This window comes from Microcebus murinus, chromosome 9, assembly GCF_040939455.1.
Source record: "Microcebus murinus isolate Inina chromosome 9, M.murinus_Inina_mat1.0, whole genome shotgun sequence".
NCBI classification, from domain to species: domain Eukaryota; kingdom Metazoa; phylum Chordata; class Mammalia; order Primates; family Cheirogaleidae; genus Microcebus; species Microcebus murinus.
In genome coordinates, this window is record NC_134112.1 from 37766153 (window position 1) to 37784316 (window position 18164).

Genomic DNA, 18164 nt, shown 5'->3' on the forward strand with positions numbered 1-18164 from the left:
AGGAACATCTCAAGGTTCTGAATATATTGGGACATTTGGGTGTGAAAAGAAATAGTTTATCACTAATTTGAGACCACCTTCATCTGTTTTCATTTTTCTATTTTTTAAAGCCATTGCTATTATTCAGCAATGGATTGAACATGAATACATGCCATAAGAAATATTACAGAAGTATCTGGGCCCAAGGCACAATTCTTAGGCAGAAAAAAATCAAATTATGTTTCTTAGTGCTAGAATTATATATATACACACACATACACATACACTTATAACAAAAACAAAGATAAATTTTATTCATTGCTTTTGAATGTTATTCAGATTCATATGGATTTATAACTTTACTAAAAATACACATGTATGTATATATTGAAGTTAGTTATTTATAAAAACCAGGTAGATTTAATAGTTCTGGTTTAATTTAATCAAAAATTACAACTTTGAGATGGAGTCTTGCTCTTTTGCCCAAGCTAGAGTGTAGTGGTATGATCATAGCTCACTGCAACTTCGAATTCCTATACTCAGGCGATCCTCCTGCCTCAGCCTCCTGAGTAGCTGAGACTGTAGACACAATGTCACTGTGCCTGGCTAACTTTTTAAATTTTTGTAGAAAAGAGGTCTCTCTATATTGCCCAGGTTGGTCTCGAACTCCTGGTCTCAAGCGATCCTCCCACCTCAGCTTCCCAAAGTGCTGGGATTATGGACATAAGCTACCATTCCCCTCCACAGCTATATTTTCTAAGAAAGAGAAAATAATCTAAGAATACTTTTTCAATTAAGTGTCCCACATTGATCACGTCATTACATGTTTTGATTAGTGTATTCCTTTACAAAATTTTCAACCTTTTTTTTTTTAATGAAAACAGGTAAAGAACACCTAGGCTTAAATTTGGCACTGTCTTCCTGTCATGTGGACCTTCATGAGACATCATTCTGTGTGAATGGAACCTGCAGCCACACTTTGGTGTACTACACTGCTGTTGCAGATTTTTCTAGAGATGGAGATAGAGTTACAAACATTGTAGTGCAACCTATAGTCAATGAGGATTTCCTGTGGAACAGCTACATTCCAGACAGCATCCAGGTTGACATGTTACAAAAACATCTTTATAATTTAAGCTTTAAAAAATGTGTATATTTTATCACTATATCCTGTAAACTTTTCATTTAAAAATTATTTGATAAATTATTTTAGTTTTTAAAATATTCAATTTTCAATAACTATGATAACAATAATTAATTAAAAATTTATTGAGATTGCTAAGCAATTTATTATCTATCACTAAATAACAATTAATGGTAATATTTACCAAAAATATCTTTGCTTTTAAGATCAGAGTAAAGGATGTTCCAACTGCTTACTGCTATTCATTTACTGACCCACATATAATTACATTTGATGGCAGGTAATTTCCTGAAAGTTTTTTCTTTTAGTAGTTTTTGTTTCTTCTTGGTTTTGTTGCTTTGTGTTAAACAGCATACTGTTTTATAATTTCTTACTCCTAGTCACTGAAAAATTAGAAAGTAAGGCATATATAGTCATTACTGGTTTGTTTCAAGATACTAGTTTGTTTCTGTAGAATTTTTTTGACTCAAAATCTAATCCCTAGTAAAAAAAAATATGGACTAATTGTAAAGGCTGAACTTGTATAAATGAAGTTTATTACAAAGGCAGACAATCATTTTTGCTGGACCATTAATTTATTTTTAATAATGATTAAATTGTTTGCTCTAGAGATATTTACTGAATTGCATGTCTATAAGATAATAAAAAAAACTTTAAGGTTTAAGCGAAATGATTAAACTAACACATTAGAATTCATTTAAAAATGAATGGCTTCTAATATTTGACAAGAATACTCAGGGGAAAAACTGTTCTAACTATCATGAATATCTGGATATTTGCCTCTGGAACGTAAAGTAAAATGGGCAAAATGCCCAAAAAGTAATCTAAGCTATTTTATTAGTAGTATCTGCCTAGAAAGATTTAAACTCAATTATACAGTTTTGGGGCATTTGTGATTCTAAGATGTCTTTAAGGAAAATGATGAGAATACCTCATTTTGGACTCAAAATTTTCTTCATGATTCAAAGTAGTTGACTTTTTCAAATAAAAAATTGTAGTGTGATTAGTGTCAGTAAAATCATTCAATATAAGTGAATAGATATAGAACCTATTCGATAAAAAATTATACTCCAATTGTTTGAGCAGGTATTGAAAAGTTGGAGGAACTGATCCTACACACAAGAATCCTTTATGGTCATATCGAAAGGCTTGGAAGTTTTGGTAGAAAAACCTCAAGAAAGCATAGTAATGAATTTAATACAACAATTCACAGATTAATTGTGCAACAACTAGATGACAAGCCAAGTTCTAAGTACTGGGAATATGGCAGTGAACAAAATAGCTGACTTTTCAATAATTGGAAAGAGATATTAACACACATAATAAATAGCATATAGATTGTGTCTGAAGAAGGTACACATTGTGAAGAAAACTAAACCAGAGGTGGAAGAAGGCTGAAAGTAGGGGTTGCAATTTATATTAAAATAGCATGGTTATGGAAAGCCTTTAAGTGAGGGTGACATCTGGACAAGTACTGGAAAAAGGTGAGGGAGATAGCCATGGGCATACACATATGAGGAGAAGACCACTCAGCAAGCTTGCCTTGCTCAAGGAGAGCCACTTGACTGACTAGAGTGGCAAAAGGGGAGAAAGGAGTAGTGGGAGAGATGGAGGTGTTTATCACTACTTTGTTTTATTCAGTGCATACAAATGAATGCTCCTGATACATAAAGGTATTGGAAATCTAGATTTCTCATTCTAACATCTACATCTATACACACACACACACACACACACACACATATATATAGACAGAGAATGCCTATAAATAACTTCAATACATATTTTTGATTTATTACATACTAATGTGATACTTTACACTAATTCTTAATGCAATTGCCTTTTGCTATTGATAGGGTATATGATAATTTCAAGACTGGAACGTTTGTTCTTTATAAGAGTATGTCACGTGATTTTGAAGTCCATGTACGTCAGTGGGACTGTGGGAGCCTTCAATATCCTGTGTCATGTAACTGCGGGTTTGTTGCTCAAGAAGAAGGTGATGTAGTTACTTTTGATATGTGCAGTGGTCAGCTGCATGAATCACAACCATATTTATTTGTAAAGAGCCAAGATGTAACCAGCAATATCAAGATAAGTGAATCTTACTTAGGAAGAAAAGTCACAGTATGTATGATTCTTTAATATTGAAAGTTTCTTCCTTTTTCTCACTTTGGATAAACTTCTATTTATCTCTATTAAATTGGGAGCTATCATTTTTCAAAGTTAATTTGTTGAAGAAAATATCATTTAAACTATGATCTTAGAATGAATACAGTTTTGTTTTTGTACCACATACAGATAGGCACACCATAGTTACAACTGTCAAATCTAAACTGCCTTATTTAAAATTTCTCTATAATAACTTTGTGGATTATTTATAAAAATATTTTTGACAGTGTCCAATAAATGGTATATTAGACAAAGATGATGACAGACATAGGAATAACTAACCAACTTTTTAAATGAATACAGTGTGGTACTACCTCAGGAATGGGCTGTTAAATAAGTGGAAGAGAATATAAAATTGTCAAACAGACCCAAGATTATACACTCCCTAATATTTTTAAAGATAGTATTTCATATCTATGAGATAACTATGTTTTAAAGTCATGGTCATCTTCCTCTCATTTTTCAAAACAGTAAATTCCATGTAAATTAAATTTAAATTTAAATAAAAAGTATTAAAAATTTTAAGTATATGGTCTTATGACATTTAATGAAGTGACTAATGATTTTTGAACATAACATATATTTCAATTCCATCATTAAAAATCAAAATGCAAATCAAAAATTGGGAAAAGAGTTGCTAAATCTAAAACATGCAGTCAATATAGAAAACACTCATATATCACTAATGCATAATCAGCATGTGAATTAAAATGAGCAAATAATATAAAAAGGCATTTCACAAAAGAAATCAAACTGATAAATATGCCCAAAAGTACAAATAACCAACAAAAATACAAAAACTTTAACTTCATTAGTAATCGAATAAGTCAATACAGATCAAACATCTCTCATACAATATTAACAAGAGTACAGATAGTAGAAGTAATTATAGTCTTTCCAAAGGTCATATATGTTATATATCACCTTCACCTATGTATGTTATTTTAGCAAGAAATTTAACTTCTAGAATTTATTGTAATAAATTATTAAAGATGTGCATAGCCCCAATGATGTTTATTATATCTTTCCTTAAAAGGAAAGTTACAATTAGTGATCAATCAAGGATTTAACCAAAACTTCAAATATAATGATGCCACATAAGAGAACACTTTGTAGTCATGGAAATGATGGAGTAGGTGTGTATTTAGTGACAGGCAGAGATATGCATGAAATACAAAAGAGGTTTTCAAAGCATTTGCAGCAAGATCCTAACATCAGCTACTTCTGGTTGATTTGAATGTAAGGTTTATTTGCTTTTAAAATAATTTTCTGTAACGCACACATACCATTTTTGTAAAAAGAAAAAAAGGAGCTATTTTTAAATTTTAAAAAAATTAAAAGGGGAAAAAAACCAGAAGAACAAACATAGTGCTGTATCTATCTTCAGTGACTTTTGGAAAAGATCCACATATATAGTATATCCAAGTGGCTGGTCTGGGAAAGATGATATTCTTGTGATAGACAGAGGTGCTTCACTTCTATTCTTTCTTAGTTCTATGTTTAATTCTTTGAGAAATCTCCATACTGTTTTCCATAGAGGTTGTACTAGCTTACATTCCCATTAACAGTGTATAAGTATTCCTTTTTCTCCACACCCTCACCAACATCTGGTATTTTTTTGTCTTTTTAATAAAGCCATTTGACTGGGGTAAGATATCTCATTGTGTTTTGATTTTCAATTTCCTGATGATAGTGACTTTGAGCATTTTTTGATATGCTTGTCAGCCATTTATATGTTCTATTTTGAAAAATGTCTGTGCCCACTTTTTAATGATATTATTTGTAGAGTTTTTTTGTTGAGTTGTTTGAATTCCCTATAAATTCTGGATATCAGTCTCCTTCAAATGCATAGTTTGCAAATATTTTCTCTCATTTTGCAGGTTTTCTGTTCACTCTTGATTTAGTTTGCTGGGCAGATGCTTTTTAGTTTAATTAAGTCTCATTTATATATTTGCATTTTTGTTGCCTATGCTTTTGAGGTATTAGTCATGAATTCTTCGCCTAAATCAATGTCCAGAAGAGTTTTCCCTAGGTTTTCTTCTAGTATTTTTATAGTTTCAGGTCTTACATTTAAGTCTTTAATCCATCTAAAGTTATTTTTGTATATGGTAAGAGTTAGGAGTACAGTTTCATTCCTTTGCATATGGCTATTCAATTTTCTCAGCACCATTTAATGAAAAGAATGTCCTTTGCCCCATATATGTTCTTGTTGACTTTGTCAAAGATCAGTTGGCTGTAAATATGTGACTTTACTTCTTAGTTCTCTATTCTAGTCCCTTGATCTATGTGCCTATTTTTATAACAGCATCATACTGTTCAGTTTATTTTAAATTATTTAAATAAAGAGATTTCAAACAACATACCTCAATAAAAAATCAGATAATCAAATTTCAAGTCAGCAAAATACAAAAACCCACTTTTTGGGCATAGAACATTAAGAGGAAATTTGTAGTTTAAAAAATCAGTATTTTATTCTTTTTTTATGTTGAAGGAATATTTCTTATTTATTTTATTTATTTTTTTCAGCATATTATGGGGGTACAAATGTTAAGGTTACATATATTGCCCTTGCCCTGCCCTCCTCGGAATATTTCTTATTTTTTAAATTATAGTTTTTTCTTTATCTAAATTGAATATTACTTCAATTGGTTATTTCTGTATTTCAGATTCGGTTTTCTTCTGGAGCATTCATTCGTGCTGATCTTAGTGAATGGGGCATGAGTTTAACAATCAGAGCCCCTAGTTCAGATTACAGAAATACCCTGGGACTTTGTGGTACCTTTGATGAAAATCCAGAAAATGATTTCCATGATAAAAGTGGGTTCAAAATTGATCAAAATTTTAATAATTGTGTTGCTTTTATTAACGAATGGAGGTAAGAAACTATTTTTCACTTGTAATTGTATTAATATTAGACTTAAAATGGGTGGTGATTCAATAATCTGCTTTTTTGTAACACATGACTAAGAAAAATATTCATGTACAAATTACTATCCTTTTCTGTTTCCCATTGAGAAGGATTCTACCGGGAAAGAGCATGTTTGACACACTGCCGATTTCTCTGACATCGCCTGGAAAACTATCCTACTGTGGCTGCTCATCAGACGCTTCTTTATGGTATCCACCTTCGAATCACCTGGACAGTGATTTTCAATCAGAAATTGCTTCAGCTTGCAGAGACCTCAAACATGTCAGATTCTCTTCTTTGATACCAGAACTCGATGTCACCTCTGAATATATTAATTCAGACACTCTCGTCAGAGGGATAAACAAACATACATCTGGTGACGAAAATAATTTGAATTTATTTCCACAAGAACAGAAGCATGTAAACCTGACCAGACTGGTCGTAAATTTACAAAAACATGCTGGGAATAAAAACCAAGATGCACCTAAATACTTGGACAATGAGAAACACATGCAGGACCAAGGTAGCCACGGTCGAGAGATGAGGTGGGATCAACAAAAGAGAGGGAAACGGCAAAACTTTCATGACTCTGTTTCGCTGTTTGCCTTCCAAAGTCTCAGCCAAACGGACTTAGAAGAATTTACTTATTTTTTCCCTGAGGACCATGCTGAGGATGTCCACCGGGACTTTGTCCCTTCGGGGCCCACACCCTCTGGCCTCACTGAACGCAGCACCTTGGCACTGTGTCAGCAGACTCTAGCCAACTCCAGCATAGGAAGGCTCTGTCTTGCTTTCCTTGGCAAGAGACTAGACAGCGTTATAGATATGTGTGTGAAGGATGTTCTATTAAAAGATGATCTTAGCTGGGCCGAAGCGGGTGTGGCCCTTTTAGAAAATGAATGCGAAAAAAGAATTTTGGAAGAGGGGAAATATAACACAGAAGAATACAGCAAGTCAATTGAGGACATTCTGTTAGTATTAAAATGCCCCAATCTATGCAGTGGCAACGGGCAGTGTATGGAATGGGGGTGTGCGTGTTTCCCAGGCTTTAGTTCCTATGACTGCAGTGATGTGTATGGTAAGTGACTACTCTCAAGCTTTAATGTTGCATATGATATTTGATTATGAAAATATCTTTGTTCATTTTTTTACCTTCAGTGTCTCAACAGGACTCATTCAGATTATATAGGGGAAACTCCCAAATTATATTAATACGTTAATAATTTTCTAACTGCATCTCATCTCATCTTCTTAGGAGTAAAAGCTGACATATGTATAACAGCCTATAAAGCACAGTGTGATCTGGTGCATAGTTATCTCTCTAAACTCATCCCCTACTGCTGTCACCCTGTCTATCCACTCCAGCCACTTTGGTCTCTGTGCTGTTCCTTGAAAATGCGTTTCACTTTGACCTCAGGGCCTTTGCACACAACTGTTTTCTCTACCTGTAGAGAGTAATTGTTTACTTAGAACTCAAATTTAATATTTTTAAAACACTATGTTCATATTATTTTGCTAATTACACTAATTTGCTTACAACTCTTCCTATCTAACCCATCTATGTGGTACAAACTATTTTGTCTCAATATGTTAGAGAAAGAAATTCTAAAAAGTTGGTTTGGTTCCTTTAACCAGTAAACCAGTAACTTCTGGTTCCCTCCCATGGTTACCATCCTGCCCTTTTCATCTACAGCATTTTCCATTTTAGTAAATGAAAATTTCATTCCTCTAATTGCTCACATTAAAAACCTGTAGTCATTTTTGACTGTCCTTTTCCTCTCATGCCTCAAATTTAATCCATTAGCAGCAAATCCAGCTCCAGCTTCAAAGCATTTCATCTCTTCCCTGCTACAACCTTAGTCCAAGCCACCGTTATCTCTCACCTGGATCATCATAGATGCTCTCAAAGCTTATTTTCCATGCAGCAGCAGCTAAAGTGACCCCACTGAAATGTAAGTCAGATTATGCTCATCTGCTTAAATCCCTTGAATGGCCTCCATCTCTTCCAGAGTAAAATCCACAATCCCTGCCATGGCTGGAAGACCCTAGATAATCTAAGGCTCCTCTCTCTCTTAATTCACCTACCATCTCCCCTGCCCCCAGCTCACTGTGCTTCAGACACACTGGCTACTTTGCTGTTCCACAAAGGACCCAGGCCTGTTTCTACCTCAGGACCTTTGCACTTACTATTCTTTCTTTCTTTGCACTTACTATTACTATTCCTTACACCATATATCTTTATGACTGACTTTCTTTACTTCTCTTTTCAAATGTCATATTATCAGAAAATCCTCCTATTATTCAAAATAAAGTCATTTTTCTCACACAATCACATAGTCATTATCTCCTTTAATATAGTTAAAATACTTTTCCCCCACATTCTTGAAAACACTTATGTAATGCATAATGTTTATTTTTTCATTTGTTTTTATTTTATCCTCCCATGCTAGAGTGTAAGTTACATGAAGACAAGGACTTTGTTCATTACTTCATCTTCAGTACCTAGAATAATACCATATACATAGATACTGCTAAATAAACATTTGTTGAATGCATGAAAGTATGAACTGAACTAACACATGTTTTTAAAAATTTTTCATAAAGATATTTAGGGTTCTGAATACACATGACATAATTTTGTACCCTAGTGCTAGCAAAGTTATTAATATATTCACTTAGATTTTGGCATTATTTAGGCAAAGGACTTAATTACTTTTATACACTGCATATATCCATATTGACAACCAGATCTTGCTGATATAGATAATGAAATTTTGAAATTATAATAAGTTGCATTGCTAACTACACTATTTTATTACAGAAGTATTTTTCTTATAACCCATCTATATGGCAGAAACCAAATGTCAAAACCAAAATGTACTTTAGTAGTAACTTCTTAATACTTGTCCTTAGTTGATATCAAATATTAAAATATTAATGACACCCATGTATTTAGGCATCAGTAGTATCTGTAATGATATTTGTATTGGTTTGATGATAGATAACTTTTTAAAATATCAGATTACTTTTAAAATTTAATGGTTTAATTAATGTAGTAAATAATATTTGGGGTATACTTTGAAATATTATTAATATTTTACATATGCTTTTAATTTGGGCCTTGAAAATAATTAGTTTTTTTTCTGAAATTAAGGAAAGTATGTCCTATTTTTTATACTTTTTCCAAAGGCAAAGCTCCTGAAATTACAGAGCTTGAGAATGCTGGATTCTGTGATGTTCAAAAATATAATTGTATGATGGTGAGAGTGTTTGGTAAAGGCTTCAAAGAATCACCTTCAATTAAATGTGAAGTTACTAAACTGAAGGTATGTTAATTATAGCATTGAGAAACAATAGAGTTCATGAGATATGCAGATTAATATTATCTTGGATTCGTTTGTTCTATCAATTAGCAACATAATCCCCAAAGGTGTTATATCCACAGAGAGCTGAACAGGATAATGATTCAGTTGCATAATCTTAAAGCCTCCCTATCCGTTAACTTTGTTAGAGTATTTTATGTAATTTTTATTGAGGATTACTATTTTCAGTCATTAATAAAAAACTAAGAAAATATCGAGCTTGATATGAGTAAGCTTTTGTATTTCTTGAAATAAAAAAACTTAAAAAAACAACAACAACAACAAAAAAAACTTGAACCTGGAACTTGAATACCATGAAGATTCAGTATGTGCACATTTGTATGTATGTGTAGCAATTTGTGTCAGTTCTGCTTTTCTTTGTTTGTGGGCAACATTTTTGCATTTCATTATATACAGTTGACCCTTGAACAATATAGGTTTTACCTGCATGAATCTGCTTATATGCAGATTTTTTCCACATATAAATGGGAAATACAGTATTCATGGGATAAGAAACCACATGTATGGAGGACTGACTTTTTGTATACCTTGTATGACATGAGTAGGCATAGATTTTGGTATAGGCAGGGGTCCTGGAACCAATTCCCATGTAAACCAAGGCAATTTAACTGGCTTTCTTCAAGTGGTGAAAAAATGGCCATCAACAGCTCTATGATTTGTGTCTTACAACTTGAGTCACTAGAGGCAGACTGGCCCCAAATTCTCTTTGGTACAAAGATGAAGTGTATATGTAATTGAAGCATTGGCCCAGCTTGGGTCTACCACTAGACCAGTCAAGTATAGACAGGGAGACTGGTCATATAAGAACATGAGAGGCCCTGAAGGAACCATGTAGATGAAGGGCAGAATGGATAGTTTCAAGTAGATGTAGAAGGTGGGAGCTTTTTTTTGCAGGAGAAATTGAGGGAGTTTCCTGGCCATTAATCTACTGTCTGTCAAATATAATACATGGCCACATACATTTCCTTTTGCTACAAGGGTAATTACATAGTGATCTGTTATATATGGCCAATATTGGTAACTTCTTGAACCTCCAAGAAATGCATGATTCATTGGAAGCAGTTTACATCAAATTAAGATGTATACGTCTTTTATTATTCTGAATAAAACTCACTCTCAATGTGGCTTTTGTTTTGTCATTATATATTCCATTGTTCTAGGTGTGTATTTTAAAATTTATATTTTGATCATATGTAATTCGCTAGCAAAATATTTCCATAATTTAACAGATGTTAATTGCTTTCTCATTACGCCTTCAGTATAATAGCAGTGAATGGGTGCTTGGAGAACCCCTCTACACACAGAGTGTTTTTCAAAACAGCAGAACTGTTGATTGTCAGCTGCCCATTGATGTTTGGCAGTTTGATACCATGGATCTGATGGGTGAAGAACCAATTGGAAAGTGGCAATTAAAGGTAAAGAACTAAAATGATATCTTCATATTTATATAAAAAAGTACATGCTTTATCTAAAATTTCGTAATGAGTTTATGAGGCTACATTTAGAGCAAATTATCTTATATTAATAGAACTACATCTTACATTAATAGAACTTAATATAAAGCATTAATTAATCTTATATTAATAGAACTACATCTACTTTACAATCTCTACAGGTATCTAATGATGGTTATAAGTTCAGTAATCCAAAAATAATGATCATATATGATGGTGCTTGTCAAGTTTGTGGTCTCAATGAAAATGACTCATGTACTATAAAGGTATGCATCTTTTCACTTATTGTCATATTTACATCATAGTTATTTTCATTTTCCATGCTGCTGACATATTAATTATAGTTTTTTCAGCTTTGTATTAGAAAGACTAGTAGAGAAAGGTTTCCTTAAGTGTATTTAAGGTAATTGAAATTGTTACTCTGTCTATAACTCTTGTTGAGATAGTGAAGAAGAGGTTTCCACCTTTAACATTTCACAGGGGCAGATTGTTTATTCCTAAAATAGCAAAAGAAGGGGATCAGACTGAATTCTACACTCCTTCACTCCTACACACATTACTTTTTAAGTAGTAATAATGATTTTCCAGTAAGATATCTCTTTGTGGTTACTTAGTTCTTTTCGTGGCAAATGACATGCAATTGGGTAGAATTTGTAAAATGTGTAAGGCTAGCACTTTTACAGGGAGTTTTTTTCTGGCAACTAAATTCACTGGCCCATGCAATTACCTGCCACCTGGAATACAGAACAACAGCCCAGCCTCAGCTGAGTCCTCAGAGCCACACCCTCTTCTTCATCTACGTCCAGTCTGCTGGGTTTATTGACCCGGCTTTCTCATGTGTGAATTGGGAATTTAACACACACCATGGATCTAATGTCACTTGACTTTTCAAAACTGAAGAGCATACAAATTATATAATATATGAAAATTGAGAAGTATTTATTTTTTCTAAATTTTAAGTCTTTTTTCTTGAGATTATCCATAAGATCATGTTAATAATAAGTTTTTGAAGGGGGTAAGAAAAAATAATACATTTTTGTTTTTGAGAAGTTGTTTGATTTTTATTCTTCCTCAGATATTTCATTTCCATGTACCCATATGTACTTTTAAAATATTGCTTTCAAGGTTGTTTTATCTTTTGAGGGCTATTTTGTTCTACTTTTTGTGCAATGTTCTAAGTGTTAACAAAGGAGATTTTTATAAAATGAGCAAAGTTTATATATCCTGAATAAATTTTGGTCTTCTTCCCAAGTTAAGAATGATTGCCACATTTTATGTCCTTTCTGTGGGTTTCAGCATCTCTTTAAACTCTTTTGTGTAATGACATACATTATCAAGTGTAGATAATATGCCATGGTTCTGGTCTAGTTTTCCTATGTTCACATAGTGGACTGCTAGGAAAAAGAAAGATAAGTATAAATTAATATTATTTTATAAAATGTTCAAGAAAAAAGTCAATTTTATTTCTTTACAAATAAAGTACTACCAGCATGAGTTCAACAGTGAAAAAGTAAACAGACATGTTTTCTTCCATATATTTTTATAAGCTATAAGGTATAATTTTGTGCAGAGATAGAACTTATATGTATTTACCTAGTCCTTCCAAATTGATCAGTTCCAGAAGCATTTACACACGCATGTAATAATTTGTTTTCTTATACATATTTATGATTATGAGGTATAAAATATTTCTTAATCAAAATAGATTTATAATATGGTTTCATTGGAATCATCAATACGTATGCTGCTATCTTTCCATGTACAATTTGTTTTTTCTATACACTAACTATAACTGTATCTTTTTTGATATTTTCATCTTTAAAAAACTTCTATTAGGAAGATGTTTGCATTATCGATGGATTCTGCTACAGTGAAGGGGATACAAATTCAACCAGCCCCTGTTTGATTTGTACGCCCCAAATTTCAAAATTTACTTGGTCATTTTTAGAAAGTAAGTTATTCTTTATTAATCCAAATATTTCCTATATGAGATATTTTTTAAGTGGTTTTGAGCCATAAGTTACATAAATATATTTAAGATGAATGAACTCTGTTTTTAATTTAACATCTCTTCTAACTGTGTAATTCACTTTGCCAGAAGGAAATATAAGATAGAAAGAATTTATATATACATACATACATATAAATTCTGTGATTATACTGCAATAAGATGTGGGATATTTATTTCAATATTTAATAAGAAAAGAAAATGTGAATTATTAATAGAAGAAATGGGAACTGTGAATTCAGTTACATATAGTTTCTTGTTTTTAGCCTTACCTCTTTTCAGTTTTGCAATGAGGCATTTAACCATTTAAGCTCCAGAGGCCATGGATTCATTACCTGTGAAATAAAGTATCTGGACTTGATAATCTATAAAGTGCCTTCCAGCACTACCATTCTGTGATGTGATGAGTATAACATTGGGTACAGATAACTTGGGATAGTTTGTTCCTCCAAAAAAAAAATCCCAGATTATAGTCATGTACCATATAACTTCTTAATTTTCCTAAACATATGTATGTATGATTCCTTATGAGTGTCTAAGTTCTCTTTCCTCATGGGGAGATCAGACATTATTAGATACAATAGTGCACAATTATTCCTGAAGTTTATGTAATTTTATCTAAGGAAGTCATAGAACTTTGTATTTGTTCAGTGCTTTATAATATCATTATACATGTTATTGAAAGTGCAGACTTCATTACTGTGTTAGACCATTTGCCAGATGATTCATTGCTTTGGTACAAGATTCATGGAATATTGTGTGAAGACAATGGAAATGTGAGGAAAAATTTAGTGCAAGAGATAAGGTAAACACAATATAACTTCTGAATTAGTGCCTGTTTTTTAATTACTGTGGTAACGACTGATTCGTTATAGATTTGTAGTATTTAAAGACATAAGTGGTCTTAAAAATATCATCTGTTTCAAATCCCTTGTAGAAGGATAAGGAATCAATAAATTAGGCTGTTTGTGTAAGGATATACACGGGCAGAACCAGAATGAGAACTATGATTTCTTATCATCAGTATTTTGTCAATACAAGAGACTTTGTGCCCAGTGCAATGCAATGAGCCTGCTCATTCCATCTGTTAAGCCAGTAGGCTAGGACAGTGGACATTTAAAAATATAAGATAATATAAAAAATATCTTAAATTGTTTCACTGGCATAAAGAGAATTCTACCTATCTTCTGAAATAGCCACTTTTCTAGGGTGTCAGCTTGGCCACTAGAAGGACCTCTGAGGATTAGAACATGGGGATGATTTGTGGCTGCCCGTTATTACAGCTGGGGAGGCAAGTACAGCGAGGAAGGTTCAGGGGAGTCCATGCAGTCATGGGCAGTAAGGGAGCAATAGAGAAACAGAGGCATAGAGGGAGAAAGTGAAGCTGAAAGGAACAGAGTGCAAAGGAACGCGAGTGAGAGAGAGCAAGCCTCGAGGTGGTCAACAGCAAGAAGTAATCTCAGACAGGAGGAGCTGTATCCGGTCTGGGCAGTGCACATGTATTTATAGATTCTATGCAGTATTCAAAGAGCTTTCATGGCCTCAAGAGCAAAGCCTGAGGTCTTACACCTATCAGTTCCTTTTCTATTTTGTAAGAATAGAATTGAATTCATTCAGAAGGTTAGAAGGAAAAAAAAAAGGAAAGCAGCTAACGGAACTTTTAGCAGAGCTCAGTCTTTATCAAAATGCCTGTCTCTGTGGGAGCTCTTAGAATTATACTTCTTTCCTTTCTGCACAGGTACAAAGTCAAGTGTTTTTTCTCTGTTACAGACAACCAACCCCCAGTGATTCAAACACCGCAAGACAAATTACAGACATTTTATGGGGAAAACTTTGAATACCAGTTCATGGCCTTTGATCCAGAAGGTTCTGACATTCGTTTTATGTTGGACTCTGGTCCCGAAGGAGCAAGTGTTTCTTCTACAGGACTTTTTATGTGGAGACCAGAGTCAGAAACTCCCCAGCAATTCACTCTGCACCTTAATGATGGCTGCGGCGCTGAAACTAGAGTCACGATTGAGGTAACATTGGAGGACATAAGTGTTACTCAATTCTTTAGCAATTTTAGAAAGTTTATTTTAAGTTTAAAATAAAAGTCTTATTCTTAATTGTTAAGAGCAATGCTGTTATTAAACATTGCATGGGAAATTAAATTGCCAAAACTTTGACTATTTTTTGTAAGAATTTAAAACCTCAGAGAGAGTCTCAAGCCCAGAAGTGTGAATCTAAATTAATAATTGCTACACTGTTTTATTCTGCACTTAACTATGACAAGGATGAAGAAATCATTTAGTTCTCCCTCCATGAAAGATCTGTGATTAATCTAAGCTTGATAATTTTACCCTTTTCCTTCAGGTGAAAGAATCTCAGATGTTGAATTAAAAATAAAGATTATAAATATGACTTGAAATAACTAATTGGCAACTATAATTCTTTTCTTTACTGACTTTTCATTTGATTATGTCAGTCATGAGCGCTTAGTACTTATAAACTGGTTTTGTGTCCTTTATTCACTTGAAACTTGGGACACATTTCCACCCAGAAGCAATATTATGAAGAGCAACTGTATTCTATGCCACGTTAACACAGTAATTCAAGTGATTATATGCTCTCTAAATTTGGGGATAACCCAGGTGACTAACTGCTTTCCAATTTAATGATTTTTTTTCAGATACTCTGCTTGCATTGTAGAAGCTGATCATATTGTAATATCTTCAAAAATGTTATCCCTAGCATTTATATTGTGGCTATGCTGTTGATAGTGGACATACTGTCTTATTAAACTATTTTTTATGTATCATTCTATACTAAATAAATATATAGAGAGTAAATATGTGTGATTTGGTTATACTTATAAGTAAACATACATGCCTGGCATGATTTGGGGGGTATAAACTGAAGATGATCTTATTGAAAAATAAAGCATTTACTTTTTTTTTTTTTTTTGGTAGGTGACTGTGAAATCTTGTGATTGCTTAAATGGTGGATCCTGTGTGTCTGATATGAAATTTCCTCCAGGGCGTGGAATGTACTTATGTGTCTGCTTGCCTGGCTTCCAGGGCAATCTTTGCGAAGTGGATGTCAGTGGGTGTCAATCAAACCCCTGTGGCCTTGGCAAATGTATTAGTAGTTTTCACAGTTATTCCTGTGATTGTCCACCTGAGCTCAAAGGTAAGTTTTATTTCATAATGAACAAAATTAGAACAGTAACTTATTAGAAAGGAAAGCTCCTTTAAACACTCATCTACAGATTACTCAAGCAAATGTATGGTCCTAAAGATTTGAATACATGTTTAAAAAATTATAGTAAAAGTTATCACAAATATAGCCTAAAATGTCTGATTACAGAAACAAGTATGACTAACAACCTTTAATTTCCTAAGGCTTTTAAACAAACTAATACCAATATTTTTAAAGTTAAATAGATATAAAGATTAAGTTAGTAAATATACTGTTATTGAGATGATATTTTCTTGAAGATACCTATTTTAACATTACAGGAGAACTAAGCAAAATATTTATGTGTCTTCTAATTTTCTGCAGTATTTTAAAGCAAAAATTTATCATTTGTAACTGTGAATATAGATTTCTGTTTTCTACTGTACTGTAGACTATATTTGAAAAATTCAAATGTTGATTGCTTCATGAATTTTAGTATAATAAGGGCAACCCTCTATAAATGACTGTGAGTTTACTCATTCAAATAAATTGTTAAGCATTTCAAAGGGCACCAATTTATCTCAAAAAATTTTGAAGAAAGACTGACTTTCCTAACATGTTATAAAATTTTCTTGAATTTTCAGAGCCAATGCAATAACTGGACTAAATAATTTGTCCTTAATCTAAGCAGGAAACCACTTTATATATATTTTTTTAAATCATTGAGTTTTTTTAACAAAGTATAAATTACTGCTATAATATGATAACTTTTTGTGCTAAATATTAATAGATTTCTTAAGTCATCTATGAGAAAATTCTTATATACTTGAAGGGTCTGGTTTAATATTAAATGAAATCTGATTAATGATTTTCTATTTGATTATATAGTAAATTTTAAAAACAGCACACTTCTTTCCTCATAATGCATAACAACTCTTTTGTGGTAAGGAGGATATACATAAAGAGTATAAGTCACATAATGAGAAGTCAAATAATATTTTTCAAATTAAATAATTTGAACTTGATCTTTATTTTGTGTAGGCAAAAATTGCCAGGAAGATGTTGATGAGTGTGATTCTAAGCCTTGCTTTGCAGGAGTAGAATGCCTGAATACCTTTGGTTCCTATCACTGTGGTTCATGTCCAACAGGATTTTATGGTGATGGAAAAATATGTCATGGTAAAAGTCCCTATTTTCTGCTATGAGATATTTTTTGCTGCATTTAATTAATTTAAATCACACAGTTCCATTCTATCTGTTACTCATGCATTTATTCATTATAAATATATTAAAGGTCATGAACTGAACTAGGTGCAGAGGATGCAAAAATATATAAGACATGACCTCTGACTTAATAAGCTATTTAGAGTATAATAGAGGAAATATGATTAATAATTGCATAGTACAATAAGGTGTTTTCTGTCTTTTGATAGAAGTTCCTAGAGGGTTCAGTAGGAATACTACACAGGGAATCATGTCTACCTGGTGGAATAATAAAAAATTTAAAAGGGGCTGGTCCGAAGGTAGTGAGTTATCTCACGTGATTGTTCACAGTCAGTTACAGATTGAACTCCTTGTTCTACTACTTTCCCCCCTCCTCACTACTGCACTTGACTAGTCTTAAAAAAAAAAAAAAATTTAAAAGGGAAGTGTCTAGACTATACTAGATACATGAGAAGAGAGAGAAAGGCATTCCAGGCAGAAGGAACAGCATGAGCAAAAGTATAGAGGCAAGTAACATCACAGCACTCCTTGGGCACTATGAAGAGTTCAGTGTCCCTGGAGTATAGGAGGTCAGGGGAGCTGCTATAAGAGTTGAAGCTAGAGAGGTAGCCAGCAGTTAGTACACTGAAAAGCCATTGGGAAGTCCCTTAAAGTAAGAAGTAAGAAAATAACATGATAAAGTTTATATTTGAGAAAGTTTATGTAAGGAGTAGTGTGGAGGGTGCACCACTGT

At 32.9% G+C, this 18164-nt stretch overlaps 1 protein-coding gene across 1 annotated transcript in view; it reads left to right on the plus strand.

Annotated features, from left to right (window-relative positions):
* The window catches only part of VWDE (von Willebrand factor D and EGF domains), an 85616-nt gene that overhangs the window by 42577 nt on the left and 24875 nt on the right, over positions 1–18164 (plus strand). Inside the window, exons 11-21 of the mRNA XM_076006216.1 lie at positions 864–1081; positions 1330–1403; positions 2980–3250; positions 5962–6170; positions 6314–7281; positions 9393–9529; positions 10846–11001; positions 11202–11306; positions 12877–12991; positions 14819–15069; positions 16000–16217. Coding sequence (XP_075862331.1) covers positions 864–1081; positions 1330–1403; positions 2980–3250; positions 5962–6170; positions 6314–7281; positions 9393–9529; positions 10846–11001; positions 11202–11306; positions 12877–12991; positions 14819–15069; positions 16000–16217 — 2722 coding nt within the window. The remainder of the gene's footprint in view (positions 1–863; positions 1082–1329; positions 1404–2979; positions 3251–5961; positions 6171–6313; positions 7282–9392; positions 9530–10845; positions 11002–11201; positions 11307–12876; positions 12992–14818; positions 15070–15999; positions 16218–18164) is intronic.